General features: G+C 52.7%; 1 protein-coding gene across 1 annotated transcript; it reads right to left on the reverse strand.

Moving 5' to 3' along the window:
* Positions 1-11,643: 11,643 nt before the first annotated feature.
* On the reverse strand, positions 11,644-13,077 carry ZNRF4 (zinc and ring finger 4). The gene has a single exon (XM_003280594.3). It carries the CDS (start codon positions 13,002-13,004, stop codon positions 11,718-11,720), a length of 1,287 nt encoding a protein of 428 aa, XP_003280642.2. The 5' UTR covers positions 13,005-13,077; the 3' UTR covers positions 11,644-11,717.
* Between the last annotated feature and the right edge of the window lie 5,329 nt (positions 13,078-18,406).

Genomic DNA, 18,406 nt, shown 5'->3' on the forward strand with positions numbered 1-18,406 from the left:
CAGCCTTGAACTCCTGGGCTCAAGCAATCCTCCCACCTCAGCCTCGTGTGGTTCAAGTAGCTGGGACCACAGGCATGTGCCACCATGCCCAGCTAGTTTTTTTTTTTTTTTTTTTTTGAGACAGTGTCTCGCTCTGTTCACAGGCTGGAGTACAGTGGTGCCATCTTGGCTCACTGCAACCTCTGCCTTCGGGGTTCAAGCGATTCTCCTGACTCAGCCTCCTGAGTAGCTGGGACTACAGGCATGTGCCACCACGCCTGGCTACTTTTTGTATTTTTAGTAGAGATAGGGTTTTGCCATGTTGGGCAGGCTGGTCTTGAACTCCTAACCTCAGGTGACCCACCCATCTTGGCCTCCCAAAGTGGTGGGATTACAGGTGTGAGCCACCACACCGGGCCTGCCCAGTGAATTTTAAAACTTTTTGTAGAGATGAGATCTTGCTATGTTGCCCCAGGTGTTCTTGAACTCCTGAGCTCAAGTGATCCTCCTGCCTCGGCCTCCCAAAGTGTTGGGATTACAGGCATGTGTCACTGTGCCCAGTCTTGTTTGTTTGTTTGTTTTGAAACAGAGTCTCGCTCTGTCACCTGGGCTGGAGTGCAGTGGCATGATCACGGCTCACTGCAGCCTCAAACACCAGGGCTCAAGATATCCTCCCAGCTCAGCCTCCCAAGTAGCTGGGACTACAGGTGTGTGCTGCCACAACTGGCTAAATTTTTAACTTTTTTTGTAGAGACAGGGTCTCACTGTGTTGCCCAGGCTGGTCTTGAACTCCTGGGCTCAGGCAATCCTCCCGCCTCAGTTCCCAAAGTGCTAGGATTACAGGCGTGAGCCACCGCACCCAGCCTGTATTTGCTTTTTAGACACTCTTTACATATTTCCACAGTGTTGACTGTCTGCCTGGCACGGTCATAAGCACACACTTTACGTGTCTTAATGTCTCTAAACTTTTTAACACCATCTCCATTCACAGATGGGAAAACTGAGGCACAGGCATTTCTGGCCACTCAGCCAGGAAGCATCTGAGGAGGGTGGGGACGGGCTTACCACCTGCCAGCCCTGCAGCAGCAGCCTGGCCCACTCATGGTGCTCATAGCCCCCCGCACAGGTTCTGGCTCAAGCCTGGTGGTTCAACAGCCCCAGTTTTCACAAACGAGGCGCCAGAAATCCCAGGAGGGGGCAGGACACTCGCCTGGCACTGGGGTCTCAGGACTGCCAGCCCCCTGTTCCCTACTATCTCCAGAGCTGCAACCAGGGCCCCCCCAAAACTGAGCCCTGCAGCCTGGGAGTGGCCTCAGCGGGTGCTGGCTCAGACAGCGAACAGATGCTTGCTATTTTAAACCCACTGTTAACTCATTAAGACAGCTGTTTCCCATCCCCAAAGTCGGCGGAATTAGAATTAAATTCATTCCAGAATTAAACACACACATACACACACGCACACCCCACCACCATTTGGAGGCAAAACTTGTTAGCATTTAGGCAAGCTGTGCCTCTGAGCCTGGGGACGGGGCTCGGCTTCCGCCTGACAAGTTACATCACAGCCCAGCGGTTGCCAGCTGGGCCTGTGGCCAAAATACCCCGTGGGCCCAGATTCTCATGTCTGCCCAGATCTCCACCATCAGAGTCCAGCTGCCAACTGCACGTCCTCCTGGAGTTCCCTCTGACCCCTCAGACCCAGCAAGGCCCAGAAGCAGCTCAGTGTCTGCCCCAAATCTGCTTCTCCTCTTGGGTGACCCTCTCCACCTGTCACTCACATCAGAGTCCAGGTTTCCCCTTCTCTTTCTCCTCTCCCCTTACACCTCACATCTGAATGGGCAGGACTTTCTGTTGATGCTTCTTCCAAATGGCTTTGCCCCACCCCTACTGCTACTGCACTGGTCTGAGCTTTTATCACCTCCAGCCTGGACACCTGCCCCAGACACTTTTCCGGGTTTCTAACTTCTACCCTCACCCCCAACTAGCTGTTTTCTCTTAAGAGAGAGATCTTCTTAGAGCCAAAATAGGATTGTATCACTCTCTTGATCAACATTGTCTAACACAGGGCTGTTTATTAGGACTTTCTGGGATGCGTGGAATGTTCTAGACCCATGCCAGCCAACACAGCCACCCCCATGCAGCTACAGAGTGCTTGCAATGTGGCCAGTGTGAGTGAGGACCTGAATGTTAAATTTTATTTCCTTTGAATGACTTTAAATATTCACATGTAGCCGGCAGCCCCCGTATTGGTCAGTGAAGCTCTGTGGACTCTGGACATGGCACCGTTGGCCTCCTGCTCAGATCCCTGCGGTCCTCCCTGTTTCCTGGAAGTGCAGGCTGGGATTCCAACTCTGTCTGTCTGTCCAAGCCTGCTCTGACATTGCCCATGGCGGGCTGGAAGTATCACAGAATTCACACGACTCCCCCCAGCAACCCCCAACCGATGGTGCACTGGCTTTTGCATAAATCCCTCGTCCTTGGGGTGGGGGCAATTCCTTTTTTGTTGTTTTTTTGTTTTGTTTTTGTTTTTTTGAGACGGAGTCTCACTCTGTCACACAGGCTAGAGTGCAATGGTGCTATCTCGGCCCACTGCAACCTCTGCCTCCCAGGTTCAAGCGATTCTCCTGCTTCAGCCTCCTGAGTAGCTGGGATTATAGGCACCCGCCACCACTCCTGGCTAATTTTTGTACTTTTAGTAGAGATGGAGCTTTACCATGTTGGCCAGGCTAGTTTCGAACTCCTGACCTCAAGGGATCTTCCCTCCCTGGTCTCCCAAAGTGCTGGAATTACAGGTGTGAGCCACCGCACCTGGCCAGGTGGGGCAATTCTGAGTTTCACCGTCAACACAGGCTCCCCGAGGTCCCCAGTGGGACTGAACTCTACCTGCCCCTGGCTCATGAAAGCACCCCTGTTTGCTGCTTCTCTTTCCTCTTGGACCTTCCCGCGCCCTTCCTGGGGATTCCTGGGATTATCTCCCACATACACCACTTGTCCTGAAATCCTTGTCTTGGGGGCTGCTTTGGGGGAACTCAAATAGAACAGGCTGTGAATTGCACAGGCAAGAAAATGCAAACTGTTCCTCGTGGCTGACAAGGCCCTTCATCATCAGCCCCATTACCTCTTCACTCCTGCCCTCCACACCAGCCACACTCTCTTCTCCTCTTCTCAGACACACCAACCCCTCCCGCCATGGAACATGTGCCCATGTTGTTCCCACCCCCGCAACTCCAATCTTCTCCCATCCTGTCTCCTTACTCTCCACGCCTCAGTTTAAATTCCTCCGACTCACAGAGGACGTTCCCAACCACACTGTCTGCTGGCCACTGACTCCTTCTCTCTCTTTTTGTTAGAGATAGGGTCTCGCTCTGTTGTCCAGGCTGGAGTGCAGTAGTGTAATCATAGCTCACTGCAGCCTCCAACTTCTGGCTTCAAGTGATCCTCCGGCCTCAGCCTCCCAAGTAGCTGGGTCTACAAGCATGCACCACCACACTCAGCTAATTTTAATTAATTAATTAATTAATTAATTTTTTGTTGAGACAGAGTCTCACTCTGTCACCCGGGCTGGAGTGCAGTGGTGCAATCTCAGCTCACTGCAACCTCCACCTCCCAGGTTCAAGCCATTCTCCTGCCTCAGCCTCCCGAGTAGCTGGGGCTACAGGTGCATGCCACCATGCCCGGCTAATTTTTTTGTGTTTTTTTTTTAGTAGAGACAGGGTTTCACCATGTTAGCCAGGATGTTCTCAATCTCCTGACCTCGTGATCCAACCACCTCGGTCTCCCAAAGTGCTGGGATTACAAGCTTGAGCCACCACACCCGGCCATACCCAGCTAATTTTAATTTTTTTTTTTTGTAGAGATGGTGTCTTACTATGTTGCCCAGGCTGGTCTCCAACTCTTGGTCTCAAGCAATCCTCCTGCCTTGGCCTCCCAAGGTGCTAGGATTACAGGCATGAGCCACCATGCCCAGTCGACCTTGACTCTTTTGAAGAGCACTGGCCAGGTGTTTTACGGAAGGTCACTCAATTCAGGCTTTTCTGGTGTCTAATCATGATTAGATGGAGATTCTGCATTTCTGCCCAGATCCCACTGAGATGATGCTGTGGTCCCCTCAGAACATCAGATCAGGAGGCACACACTGTCAATGTGTCTTGTTGCTGGGGGCATTAATTTTGATCCCTTGGCTAAGGTGGTACCAGCCAGATTTCCCCCCAGAAAGTTATCTTTATTCTTTTCCAATGAATAAATATCATGAGAGAGTTACTTTGAGACTGCAAATATCTTGTTTCTCCCTCAACTTTCACCGAGTAATTCTAGCATTCTTTGATTGATCCTGCCTCTCACATGCTTTATCTTATCTCCTTCTTATTTCTCTCCTGGGACTCACCACTGTTTGATACATTCTTGTTCAGTTGTTCAAACATAGTTCAATATTTGCCTCCTCCACTAGACAGAATTTGTGAAGGTGGGGGCTGGGTTTGTTGTGGTCACTTCTGTGTCCCAGTGCCCAACATAGGCTCTGGCACATAGAAGGTGCTTAGAAAATATGTAATGAATAAACAAATGAAATGAGATGACACCAATCAACAAATCCCAGGTGCTCAGGAAGTATGATTGGGTGTCATCTCAAGAATGAAGTGTGTTCTAGGAGCAAAGATGCCATGAGATGCTACTTTAGAGGAATGCTCATCCATGGATGAATCCCTAGAGAAAACGCCAGTGCTTCCATCTGCCAGCAGCTCCCTTGGTCCTGCTGGAAGTCTGTATATGGAGCTGACACCACATGGATCTTGCTCTTTGAAATCTATGTCCAGGCTGGGCACAGTGGCTCATGCCTGCAATGCCAGCACTTTGGGAGGTCAAGGCAGGAGGATTGCTTGAGGCCAGGAGTTTGAGACCAGTCAGGGCAACATAGCAAGATCCCATCACTACAAGAAATAAAATAAATTAGCCAGTCGTTGTGGCATATGCTTGTAGTCCCAGCTACTTGGGAGGCTGAGGTGGGAGGATTCACTTGAGCCCTGGAGGTCAAGATTGCAGTGAGCTATGATTGTGTCATTGCACTCCGGCCTGGGCAACAGAGCAAGACTCCGTCTGAAGAAGAGGAGGAGGAGGAGGAGGAAGAAGAAGAAGAAGAAGAGAAGGAGGAGGAGGAGGAGGAGGAGGAGGAGGAGGGGAAGAGGAGGAGGAGGAAGGAGAAGGAAAAGAAGAAAGGAAGTCTATGTCTAATAAAGCTACAGTAAACAAGACAAGGGTATTGGCATAAGGATTGACAAATAGATCCATGAAACAGAACAGAGAACACAGAAAAAGACCCCCCCCCCCCGCCCACATATCACACATGGTCATTTGCTTTTAGATGATCCAATGACGAAAGGCAAGTATTTTCAACAAAAGCCTCTGGAACAACTGGCTACCTGTGTGGGGAAATAAAGAATGCTAACCCCTACCTCACACCATACACAAAAATCAATTCAAGATGCATCATAGACTAAACATGAAAGCTTGAATTACAAAATTTTAGAGGAAAATAAAAAGAATATTTTTATGGCTTCAGGGTAGGCAAAGTTTCTCTGGACACAGGGAGCAAGAACCGTAAAAGAAAACCAACTGGTCGATTTCACTATAGTAAAATTAAAAGCTGATCAGCAAAACACCCCAGTGAAGAAAGTCTAAACTCAGTGCAGAGTGTGGGAGTAGTGGGAGTGGAGGTGGGGTCTTTGTGTGTGAGGATAGGTCCCAAGACTGTGTGTCTGGTTTTTATTTTTGTTTTTTGTTTTTTTTTTTGGTGGTGGTGTTTTTGAGATAGGGTCTCACTCTGTTGCTCAGGCTGGAGTGCAGTGGCACAATCTCAGCTCACTGCAGCCCCGAAATCCTGGGCTCAAGTGACCCTCCCATCTCAGCCTCCCAAGTAGCTGCTACTACAGGCATGCACCACCACACCTGGTTAATTTTTTTGGTAGAGACAGGGTCTAGATATGTTGCCCAGGCTGGTCTCAAACTTCTGGGCTCAAGTGATCCTCTTGCCTCAGCCTCCCAAAGTGCTGGGATTACAGGAGTGAGCCACCATGCCTGGCCGCCAATTATTTGTTGACTCATGAGCTACCCAGACAAGACTTAGGGAAATGCCAGCCCACCAGAGTCAGGTGACATGAATTTGAGTCTTGTCTTTGGCCCCAACACACGGGGTGAGCATGCGCTGGGCCCGCATCTCTCTGGGCTTCATTTCTCTGCCTGTCCATGAAAAGGTACAGTGCAATAATGTCTGACCCCTACCAATGTGTTCCACCCATAGGTTTCTCTCTCTTCTTCCAACCCCTAGTCACCAGGAGCCCCAGGCAGAATGTGGGCTGCTGGAAAAGGCAGTGTAGCGTGTGCCAACCCAAGACATATCACCCTGTACAGACAGATCTTCCTTCCCAGCAGTGTTTTCTGTCTTTGAGAGTTTAACTATCCTGGCATAAAACCTGAGACCTTGGAGCAGGACGGGAGAAACGACAAAAGAAGCAGTCTGATCTCGGACAGCAAATCTGTTTAATTTGCAGCCGGACACCTGGCCTGGCAGGGGGAGCCGGGCGTGGGGAAGGGCCGATGCTGAGGCCTGGTGCAGCTTCTCCTTAGCTGTGGCACTTGGGCAGGGGCGGTTCCCTCTCTTTATGCCAGCTTCCTCCTGGGAGAAATGGGGAACATCACACCCCCCAAGCTCAAATGGTGATAGGAGGGCTCATGGGCAACTGTGTGCAGAAAGCATATGTGGTCTCTGCTCCGAGTCACTGTCATTTGACAGCTGAGGAAGCTGAGATGCTGAGGGGGTGATACGGTCTGGCTGGTTCTGTGTCCCCACCCAAATCTCATCTTGAATTGTAATCCCCACATGTTGGGCAAGGGACCTCGTAGGATGTGATTAGATCACGGGGGCGTTTCCCCCATGCTGTTCTTGTGAGAGCGAGTGAGTTCTCATGAGATCTCATGGTTTTATAAGGAGCTTCCCCCTCTTCACTCTTCGCTTCTCTCTCCTGCCACCATGTGAAGAAGCACATGTTTGCTTCTCCTTCTGCCATGATTATAAGTTTCCTTAGGCCTCCCCAGCCCTGCAGAACTGTGAGTCAATTAAACCTCTTTCCTTTATAAATTACCCAGTCTCAGGTATTTCTTCATAGCAGCGTGAGAATGAACTACTACAGAGGACAAGTAAGTGAGGGGCACCTCGGCTCACTGCAACCTCCACCTCCTGGGTTGAAGTGATTCTCCTGCCTTAGCCTCCCACGTAGCTGGGATTACAGGCGTCCGCCACCAGGCCCAGCTAATTTTTGTATTTTTAGTAGAGATGAGGGTTTCACCATGTTGCCCAGGCTGGTCTTGATCTGCTGACGTCAAGTGATCCGGCCATCTCAGCCTCCCAAAGTGCTGGGATTACAGACGTGAAGGAGTGCCCCTCCAGAAGAGTCTTCTTTTTGATCCTTCTTGGACAAATCCCAGGGATGGCTCTCATTGGCCCAGCTTGGATCACATGTCCCATCCTGAACCAATCACTGTGGCTTAGAGGGTGCAATCCTTTCATTGGCTAGGCCTGGGTCATGTGACTACCCAGAACCAGGAAGAAGGTCTCTTCTCCCCACTCCTTGCAGCCACGTGTACTCAGTGGAAGACAGGAAGTTCCCCACAGCTGCACCATGCTGCTGGCCCCAAATACATGTCTGCCATAGGTAGCTAGCAATGTTATCCTCATTTACAGAGGAGCAAGTCAAGACTCTGAGGGGGCAGTGGCATTCTCAGGGGCTTCACAGTGAGTAGCAGGGCTGGGAATTTGAACCCAGGACTTTTTTTTATTTGAGATAGTCTGTCTGTGTCACCCGAGCTAAGCTGGAATGCAGTGGTGTGATCATAGCTCACTGCAGCCTTGACCTCCCGGGCTCAGGTGATCCTCCCGCCTCAGCCTCCCAAGTGACTGGGACTACAGTCAGGCACTACCAGGCCTGGCTAATTTTTAAAAATGTATTTGTAGAGACGGGATCTCGCTATGTTGCCCAGGCTGGTCTTGAACTCCTGGGCTCAAGAAATCTTCCTGCCGTGGCTTCCCAAAGTGCTAGGATTACAGGTGTGAGCCACCGTGCCCGGCCTAAACCCAGGACTCTTGATTCTCATATTTGGGATCCTTTTTGTAGATGTGTGCAAGGGATTGAAGGAATGGTAATGTTGAGCTAGGCTGAGCGAGGCGTGTGGAGGGCACTCTGGGCAGAGAAAACTGCCTGTGCAAAGGTGTGGAAGTGAGACCCAGCACTGTGGCAATCAAAGAGGTGGAGGAAGCACATTAAATTTTGTATTTGTCGGCCGGGCACAGTGGCTCACACCTGTAATCCTCGCATTTTTGGAGGCCATGGCGGGAGGATCACTTGAGGTCAGGAGTTCGAGACCAGCCTGGCCAATATGGTGAAACCTCGTCTCTACTAAAAACACAAAAGTTAACCAGGTGTGGTGGTACATGCCTGTAATCCCAGCTACTTGGGAGGCTGACGCAGAAGAATCACTTGAACTTGGAAGGTGGAGGTTGCAGTGAGCCAAGATCATGCCACTGCACTCCACCCTGGGTGACGAGGCTCAGTCTCAAAAAAAGAAGAAAAAAAATTGTATTTGCATGAAGTACCTCTTTAGAATCTCCCAGCAACAATATGAGGTACATGCTGTTAGGATGTCCATTTTCCATATCCATAAAGTGGAGCTCAGAGAGAGAAATGGCCGTGCCCATCGTCTCAAAGAAAGCCAGAAACAGCACAGCCAGCTTCAAATCCAGGTCTGGCAACTCCCCAAGCTGGGCCTCCTTCCCTCTCACCCGTGTGTTATGGGTTGAATTGCATCCTCTCAAAAAATATGTTGAAGTCCTAACCTCTGATATCTGGGAATGCGACCGTATTTGGAAATAGGATCTTTGCAGACGTAATCAAGTTAAGATGAAGTCATTAAGATGGACCCTAATCCAGTATGACTGGTGTCTTCATAAAAAGAGGAGGTAACAATTTTGTGGCTGCATCACTCCCAATCTCTACCTTCGTTGTCACGTGGCTGTCTTCCCTATGTCTTTGTCTCTGTGTCTCTTCTTTTCTTTTCTTTCCTTTTTTTTACTGAGACAGAGTCGCCCTCGGTCACCCAGGCTGGAGTGCAGTGGCGTGATCTTGGCTCACTGTAACTTCTGCCTCCCAGATTCAAGCGATTCTCTGCCTCAGCCTCCCAAGTAGCTGGGATTACAGGCACGCACTATCATGCCTAGCTAATGTTTGTATTCTTAGTAGAGATGGGGTGTCACCATGTTGACCAGCCTGGTCTCGAACTCCTGACCTCAGGTGATCCACCTGCCTTGGCCTTCCAAAGTGCTGGGATTACAGGTGTGAGCCACTGAGCCCCGACCCTCCAGTGGTTTTAGTCAGCACCCCAGAACAAATCCGTTTCTTTTTTCTTTTTTTTTGAGACGAGTGTCTCTGTGTCCCCAGGCTGGAGTGCAGTGGCGTGATCTCAGCTCACTGCAACCTCCGCCTCCCAGGTTCAAGCAATTCTCCTGCCTCAGCCTCCCGAGTAGCCGGGGCTACAGGTGCACACTACCACGCCCAGCTAATTTTTTGTATTTTTAATAGAGATGGGGTTTCACCATGTTGGCCAGGATAATCTTGATCTCCTGACCTCGTGATCCGCCCGCCTCGGCCTCCCAAAGTGCTGGGATTACAGGCGTGAGCCACCATGCCCGGCCCAAAATCCGTTTCTTACTAAGCTCTACGAGGGCCTGCGCGACCTGCCCTATCCCCTTCCGACCCTCCCCTCCTCCCTCTCCCCCCAACTCACTGTGCTGCTGCCATATGGGCCTCTGGCTGTTCCTCCAACATGTCAGGTGCAGTCCTGCCACAGGGCCTTTGCACAGGCTGTACACTCTGCCTGGAATGTCCTTCCTGCACTAACGCCTCCTTCCTCCCATTTCAGTCTCAGTTTTTGTTTTTTTTGTTTTTGTTTTTGTTTTTGAGACAGGGTCTCACTCTGTCACCCAGGTTGTAGTGCAGTGGTGCAATCATAGCTCACTTTGAGCTATGAGCTTTGAGCTCCTGGGCTCAAGTGATCCTCCCATCTCAGCCTCCTGAGTAGCTGGGACTATAGGTGTGCACGACCATACCCCGCTAATTTTTGTATTTTTTGGAGAGATGGAGTTTCACTATGTTGCCCAGGCTGGTCTCAAACTCCTAGACTCAAGCGATTTGCTCACTTCAGACTCCCAAAGTGCTGGGAGTGCAGGCGGGAGCCCCTGTGCCTGGCCCTGATCTCAGTTCTGATGTTTCCTTGCTGACCTCCCTGACCACCCGCCAAGCTCTCTCCATCTCATGACCCCCTTGTGTTTTAGCCCCAGGATTTATCTCCTGCTGACATCTCCCTGCTCATTTATTTAATTATATACTTTTTGTCTATCCCCCACCCTGGAATAGCAGTCCCTGGAGAGCAGGGACTTTTCTCTGTTTTGTTCACTGCTGTGTCTGTGTGCCTGGAACAGCGTCTGGCACAGAGTGGGCGCTCCCTGGAGGTTGCTTGGGCTTGATTCGGAATCTTGCACGTGACTCTCACATTCACACTGTTCCAGGGGATGTCACAGAGGCGACCTTGACCCTTTTGCTCCTATGACCTCACCTAGTAGCTATTTCTCGTTGGAGCATGGCCAAACAGCCCCCTCACTGCCTAGAAAACTCCCTTGCCTCCTTGCATTTTTTTTTTTTTTTGAGACAGAGTCTTGCTCTGTTGCCCGAGCTGAAGTGCAGTGGTGTGATCATAGCTCACCTCCCAGGCTCCAGCAATCCTCCCACCTCAGCCTCCCAAGTAGCTGGAACTACAGGCATGCATCACCACACTTGGCTAATGAAATTTTTTTTTCTTTTTTGAGACGGAGTCTCACTGTCACTAGGCTGGAGTGCAGCGACATGATCTCGACTCACTGCAACCTCCGCCTCCCGGGTTCAAGCAATTCTCCTGCCTCAGCCTCCCGAGTAGCGAGCGGCTGGGATTACAGGCACGCACCACCACGCCCAGCTCATTTTTGTAGTTTTTAGTAGAGACGGGGTTTCACCATGTCGGCCAGGATGGTCTTGATCTCCTGACCTCATGATCAGCCCACCTTGGCCTCTTAAAGTGCTGGGATTACAGGCGTGAGCCACTACGCCCGGCCTAAAAAAATTTTTTTTGTAGAGGTGGGGTCTTGCTATGTTGCCCAGGCTGGTCTCAAATCTCTAAACTTGAGCGAACCTCCCACCTCAGCCTCCCATCCCATCACACCTGGGATCCCATGAGACATCAGAGGAAACAGAGTAAAAGGGGTTGGAGAACTCTGTGGCACCTTTGCAACTTTTCTGGAAATCTAAACCGATTCCAAAATAAAATGTTTATTTTAAAAGAAAAAGTGTGAATGAAGAATAAGGCCATCCGGGACGAGTGGCCCTTGTGCCAGGGACTGGAACCAAAGCACGGACGCCCCGTCTCAAAGCCACTCCGGCAGCACGGTCACAGCCGCCCCGAAAAGTCCCCCCAGCCCTCACCACCCCTCGCTCACCTGCCCGCAGAAACGAGCACTGGCCTTAGGCTTGATGGAGATGGGTGTCCCCCGACCCCAGCCAGAGGTGGGTGACCCATCAGCAGCGAGTCTGAGAATCCACTTTCAAACCCACTTTATTCTTTTCAGGGCAGAAACATTCCTCATTGCGTCCCCTCCACGCCCTAGATCTTTACCAACCAGGGGCCTCAGGAGGGGCTGGGGAGACAGTGGTATCCTCTGCCTCCAGGGATGTGGTGCTGCAGCGGCAGTAGGGACTGGCGCGGCCCAGCAACTCCAGCCTCCGGGAGCGTAGTCGGGCTTGAATGGCCCAGATGGGGGGCCGGTGGCCCGGTAGGGAGGGGTCCTCGTCCCTGAAGCTGTCGGTGGTGGAGTCAAAGCCATCTTCTGTGCCGGCTACTGACTGTTTGCACACGGGGCAGGAGCGCCGGGGGGCTTGGGAGAACCAGGGGTCAATGCATTTGCAGTGGTAGGTGTGGGAGCAGGGCAGGATCTTGAGTTGGTCGCCCTCCTCGTACTCGTCCAGGCAGATGGCACACAGGTCGTTGCGCCGCGTGAACATGCGGACCTGGGCCTTCTGGCTGGTAGACGTCTTCACCGGCCGTTTGCGGCTGCAGCAGGCCTGGGCCCAGAGCCACAGGCGGTTCAGGACGAAGAAGGCTGATCCGACCAGGACCAGGGTACAGCCCAGCGCCCAGGACACGGTCAGCACGAGGTGACAGTCCAGGTCGTGGCATGGCGGGTCGTCGGGCAGGAGCAGCACGTGGGCCGACTTGTCGCAGCCCATGACCCGCAGGTCCTGCGAGGCGGCCTCACCCACGAACACCGAGGGGATGGCGATCTGGCCCCTCTGGTCCTCGTAGACGTGGGTCATGCTCACGAGGTCGTTGGAGTGGACGTTGTGCACGATGGCTGCTTCGAAGCCGGCGCGCTGGGCGTTCAACACCTTGAGGTCGAAAGCGCAGTCGTAGCGGCGGATCAGCGCGATGGCGCCCAGAGAGCGGTTGCCCAGTCGCGGGGCCTCGATGGGATGGCATGCGTTGGCTGGCTTGACCTCCATCAGGTAGCCCCGTATGCCCTCGGGGGCCAGGGGGACGCCGAACAGCGCCGGCAGATCCGCGAAGTCCACCGAACTCGAGTTGTCTTCCAGCGTGGCCCGTACCACCGCCTGCGCGGGCACCTGGAGCACCGACAAGACCAGCAAGGCTTTGATTGCCACCATGGCTCGGCCTGGCCGTGGCCACCCCATGGTCACCCACTTTGCTGGCTGTGTGCTGCTAGGTCCCAGTGGAGACGGCAGGCATGAGGCCTTTGGGCATCTCCTGGGCCTCCCAGGGGGCCTGTGGCCAGGATGCGAGGGCAGTTGAGTTGGAATGACCGCGTGGCTCAGAGGCAGTGACGCGGCCACTGTGACCCTGGTGGCTCTAGGCATTAAGTGCTCCGGACGGCAGAGCAGCATGCATCGTGTCTTTGAAGGCCGGTCTCAGGAGGTGCTGGCCCAGGTGGCCTTTCTGGCAGATGACGTGGAGACCAGGAGTTGCCAGAGTTCTAGATGCCCCCAGCTTCTGTGACATCGCCCTGGTACATTCTGTCCCAGGAGCTGCCAGCTCCCTGGGCCTGTGGCCAATGGATCATTCCTAGGTCTGTGATTTGCCAGTGCCTGGACAACCTTTGAGATAACTTCTCGAAGGCTCAGGGCATCTTTGGACCCAAGGAGGCCCAGGGATGCCTCAAAAAGGCTGCTGGCCCCCAGCGGTGCAGATTCAGCCCTCACTGTGCTAAGACTCTACCAGCATCAGCTTCTGGAAGTTCCTAGCAACACACTGTAGAAGGTTCAATGTTACCCTTGTCTGAGGGTCCCTCCAAGAGGGACCCAGACTTTTTCAAGCCACGCCCCCCTACAATGAGGTCAGTGCTTAAAACTCAAATTCCTGACCACCTCTCACCATCGCTCACTCTGCTCCAGCCACACAGATCTCCTTGCTGTTCCTCCAAAACACCAGGCAGGATCCTGCCCCAGGGCCGTTGCATGGGCTGGGCCTCCTGCCTGGAAAGCCCTTTCTCTCGGTAGCTGGCTCTTTTATCCGGACTCAGGTCTGAGTCCATATATCCTCAGAGCCCAACTGGACTTGATTTGGAGGGAGGGTGAAGTGCCGGGGTCAGGGTGGGGCTGGTGGGGGTCAGTGGTCCCAAGTCCTCACCGCCAGGTTGGCCTCCAGGCTTGCACCAGCTTCATTCTCTCTCCCTATAGCATTGCCTCTCCAGCTGGGTCTCCAGTTGTGCCCCCTGCCTGAGCTTCAGCCCTGGGCATCAGCCTCACCTCCTCCCCAGTCCCCATCCCCCAAATTTCACACCCTCAATCTGTCTGCAGCCCACTCAAGTCGGATTTCTGTCTCTACCATTCATAAGCTGTATGACATTAGCTAAATTCCTTAGCCTCTCTGGGCCTCAGCTTCCAGACCTGTAACATAGTCTTTCTCATGCTCTAAACTCTCCCATGGCTCCCCATTGCCCTCCAGATAAAGACCACACTCTTCTCTGTGGCCTACATGCACCCCTGTGGTTGAGCCAATCTCTGAAGCCTGGATGATTTGCAATGCCCCAGAGGCATCTTGCTTTGCTCACCTCTAGAATTTTGCAGATGCTGTTCCCTCTGCCTGGAACAGAATTCTTGCTCCTCAACTTCACTTTGTCAGGCTGACTACTTAGTCTTTAGGTTTTCTGTGTTGGCCTAATACCTCCCAGAGCAGCCCTCAGCCAGTGACAGATGGGAAGTGGTAGATAAATGCCCCCACTCCCTCGTCCCTCTTGTGGGACGAATCGAAGTATGTTCTACCATGTCTCCTAGAGATCCCCAGTCGAATGAGCTCCATAAGTCAATGAACCCAGTACTGTCTTGTCAGTGAGCCCGCTACTGTCTCCTTCCCTTCTCCACCCACTTCTCTCCCCTCCCAGAGCTTCTGAGATTACCTCCCACACAAATCTCTTATACCATGTAGTGGGTGGAACTGTGGCCCCAAATAGAGATGTTGAACCCCTAACCCCTGGTTCTGACCAACCCCTGTGAATGGACCTTATTTGGAAATAAGATCTTTGCAGATCTTTTCCTTCTAAGAAAGGGAGAAAAGGCCGGGCACGGTGGCTCATGTCCGTAATCCTAGCACTTTAGGAGCCCGAGGTGGGCAGATCAGTTGAGGCCATGAGCACATGCTGCCCTGCCCAGCTAATTTTTGTATCTTAATAGCGACAGAGTTTTGCTAGGTTGCCCAAGCTTGTCTCGAACTCCTGACCTCAAGTGATCTGCCAGTCTCAGCCTCCCAAAGTGCTAGGGTTACACTGTGAGCCACCGTGCCCGGCCCCTGGTGGCACTCCTGCCCCTGCTCTGTCTATTGCCACAAACGGAGGCCACACTATCCACAGGCCACTGCCTTGGCCACTGTGGACGGCCCTTGCAGGCCAGTGCTACCAAGCAGAGGCAGGTTTTTCAGTCCAGCAGGCATGAGAGGAGGCGAGGGTGGAAAAACAGAAGCAGAGAGGGACAAATGTAGTGGTCAGGCTCGGGTTGGCTGTGGCATGCAAGACCCAACCACAGAGGTGTAGGTGTACAGGGCTGATTTGCTCCTGAATGTGGAATGTGAGTAGTCAGTCCTGGGATGGCATGGAGATGCTGTGGTGTCTGCAGACCAGACTTCTTCCATCCACTGTATCCTCAGTAAGTGGCCTCCTCCTCGTGGGACAGGGCAGCTGCGTGAGCTCCAGCCATCACATCTGCCTCCCAGGCAATGAGGAGGGAAGAGTGAGGAAGAGCTCACCCTGTCCCTTTAAGGACACTTCTTGGAAATCCCAGGCACCACTTCTGCTCACACTGCATTGGCCAGAATTAGTCACGTGGCCATGTCTGGCAGAAAGCTTGCTGGGAAATGTAGTCTTTATTCTGAATGACCAACTGTACAGCTGAAAACCAGGGCTTCTATTACTATGCAGGACGAGAGAACAGATGTTGGAGGTGTCCAACACCACCTGTCACTCAGACACACTTGAGTAACCTGGCCTTTAATGGCTGCCCGATACATATTTGTTGAATGAATGAATCCCCACACCTCCAGCTTAGGCCTTCTTCAGTGGTGAGTGAGCTCACTGTCCCTTGGGATGGAAATCAGCTTTTCCCGGGCCCTTCTGTGCACCAGACTCCAGGCCGTGTGGCTTCACTCCACCATTCAACCACTCTGAGCCTCAATTGCCCCTTCTGTAAAAAGGAGGCAGCATCAGCACCTGCCACGCGGGGTTCACTGAACATGGACAGTGCTAAGCATAGTGCCTGCCACCTACGAAGTGCTCTGTCTGCATTTGTTGATGGCCTAAGTGACCTGCCCACAGCCCAGTTGTAATATTGGGTGATCACAGCTACTCGGGAGGCTGAAGCGGGAACATCGCTTGAGCCTGGGAGTTTGAGGCTGCAGTGAGCTCTGATCATGCCGCTGCACTCCAGCAGTGGGCCACAGAGCAAGACCCCACCTCTAAAAATAAAATAAATATTGAGTGAGCAAACCGTGATGGGGAAAACTCAGACACTGTGCCAACCCAAAGGGAGGTACCTGGCTTATTCTTTTTTTTTTTTTGAGACGGAGTCTTGCTCTGTCGCCCAGGCTGGAGTGCAGTGGCGCCATCTCATCTCCCTGCAAGCTCCGCCTCCCGGATTCACGGCATTCTCCTGCCTCAGCCTCCCGAGTAGCTGGGACTACAGGCGCCTGCCACCACAACCGGCTAATTTTTTGTCTTTTTAGTAGAGACGGGGTTTCACCGCGTTAGCCAGGATGGTCTCGATCTCCTGACCGCGTGATCCGCCCGCCTTGGCCTCCCAAAGTGCTGGGATTCCAGGCGTGAGCCACCACGCCCGGCCGCACCTGGCTTATTCTAGAGAATCTAGAAGGCTTCCTGGAGGTGGTGTCTTCTAGACTGAGATCAGAATGAGCAATGGATAGTGCTAGGAACAGGAAACGTGATCCTGGCAGCTAGAACAGCACTGGCAAACGCCCTGCCTGAGTAGCCTGGTCTGGCATCCAGTAGATGCTTAATAAGTGAACATAGAACTCCCTGCCATCACTCAGGGCCTGCCCCCTCTGAAAAAGGGTCTCAGCTTCATCCCAGCTTCCTCAGTCCCCCAACAGCCAGGCCTGGGCCCTTCTCCAGCCGCCTCCACGAAAGCAGAGTGGTGCCAAGGACTGGCAGCTTAACGAGGCCGGCCCGTGCCAGCCCCACCAGCCCCCACCTTGGCTGCTGTTCTTCGTGAGAAGCTGCCAAGGCCCCCTCCTGCCCAGCCAGGTGGTGCCCCGTCTGTGTTTGTCTAAGGGGGAGTGTGGCCAAATAGGGAAACTGAGCCCCAGAGGAGGGGGGCACTCGGGGATGGCAGGAGCCACCAGCACTACCACTGAGCAATGCAGCCTGCTGGGCACGTGACCATGTTTTGGGGGAAACTCCACTGTCTAAGGGGGACCACAAAGCCGCAAAGTGACTGAGCTGGGATTCGAACCCTGGCCCCATGAATGCACTCGCTGAGTATTTAGGGTTCCCCACTGGGTGCCCACATCCGCACTGGGAAACACAGGGGACTCCAAGAGTTTTCCAGCCCCTGCCCAGCCCTCAAGGAGCCCCAAGCTTGGGTGAGAGATGGACCCAGACAGCCAGGGCTGAGGGAGCCCAGATAATGGGGGTCAGGGCAGGCTTCCCGGAGGAGGGGAGATTTCAAGTGGACTTGAAAGACAAGTAGGAACTTGGCAAGAAAAGTGGAAGCTGGGGGAAAGAGCACACCGGGGGATGCCCGGTTCACAGTCTGTGTGAAGGGACGGGCGGTGCAGTTGATTCTGAGCATTTTGGAGAACTGCAAAATAAGTCCTTAGGGCTAAGATGAGGGAGGGCTGGGATGTTTGAGGACTTAATTACCAAGCGAACTTAATTACCAAGAAAAGGCATTTGCTTGTGTTGTCACTGATTTGTCTATTCTGCCATTCAGCAAGCATTCCCTGAGGCTGCACCCTGGCTGGGCAAGGCTAGGTAGGTTCCAGGGCAGCTGCAAATGAGGACTGGGGCTTTTGCCCATAGGACTCGGGGAGCTCAGGGCTGGTGCCTGCTGGATTAAACCTCCCCACACCCTGCAAGAGAGGCATGTTAATACCACCTTCCAGATGAGGAACAGAGAGGTGATACGATTTACCTGAAGCCACACAGCACACCAAGGGCCAAGCCTGAATTCAAACCCAGGTTCACAGAGCCCTGTGTGCTTTGCTCTTTCACTAGACTGTCTCTCTCTTTTTTTTTTTTTTTTTTTTTTTTTTTTTTTTTTTTTTTTTAGACAAGGTCTTGCTCTGTTGCCCAGGCTGGAGCGCAGTGGCGCAATCTCGGCTCACCACAACCTCCACCTCCCGGGTTCAAGGGATTCTCCTACCTCAGCCTCCTAATCAGCTGGGATTACAGGCATGCACCACTGTGCCTGGCTAATTTTTGTAGTGGGTTTTGTCATGTTGCCCAGGCTGATCTCGAACTCCTGCCTCTTGATCCATATTTAATGAGCACCTGCTATCCCCTAGTGCTGTGCTGGGGACACTGCTATGACCAAGACAGACCCCACTCTCAGGGAGTTTATTATCTAATGAATTGCAGTTTTTTGTTTGTTTGTTTTTGTTTTTTTTAGTGCAACAAGATGATGGAGTAGCAGGTTATGGAGGGGGGTGGTGAATTTAATTAGGAGTGATCAGGGAGGGCCTCCCTGAGGAGGTGACATATGTGCAGAGACCTAAAAGATGGGAACGATTTGGCCAGGCGTGGTGGCTCACGCCTATAATCCCAGCACTTTGGGAGGCCGAA

This window comes from Nomascus leucogenys, chromosome 17 (assembly GCF_006542625.1).
Source record: "Nomascus leucogenys isolate Asia chromosome 17, Asia_NLE_v1, whole genome shotgun sequence".
Taxonomy (NCBI): Eukaryota; Metazoa; Chordata; class Mammalia; order Primates; family Hylobatidae; genus Nomascus; species Nomascus leucogenys.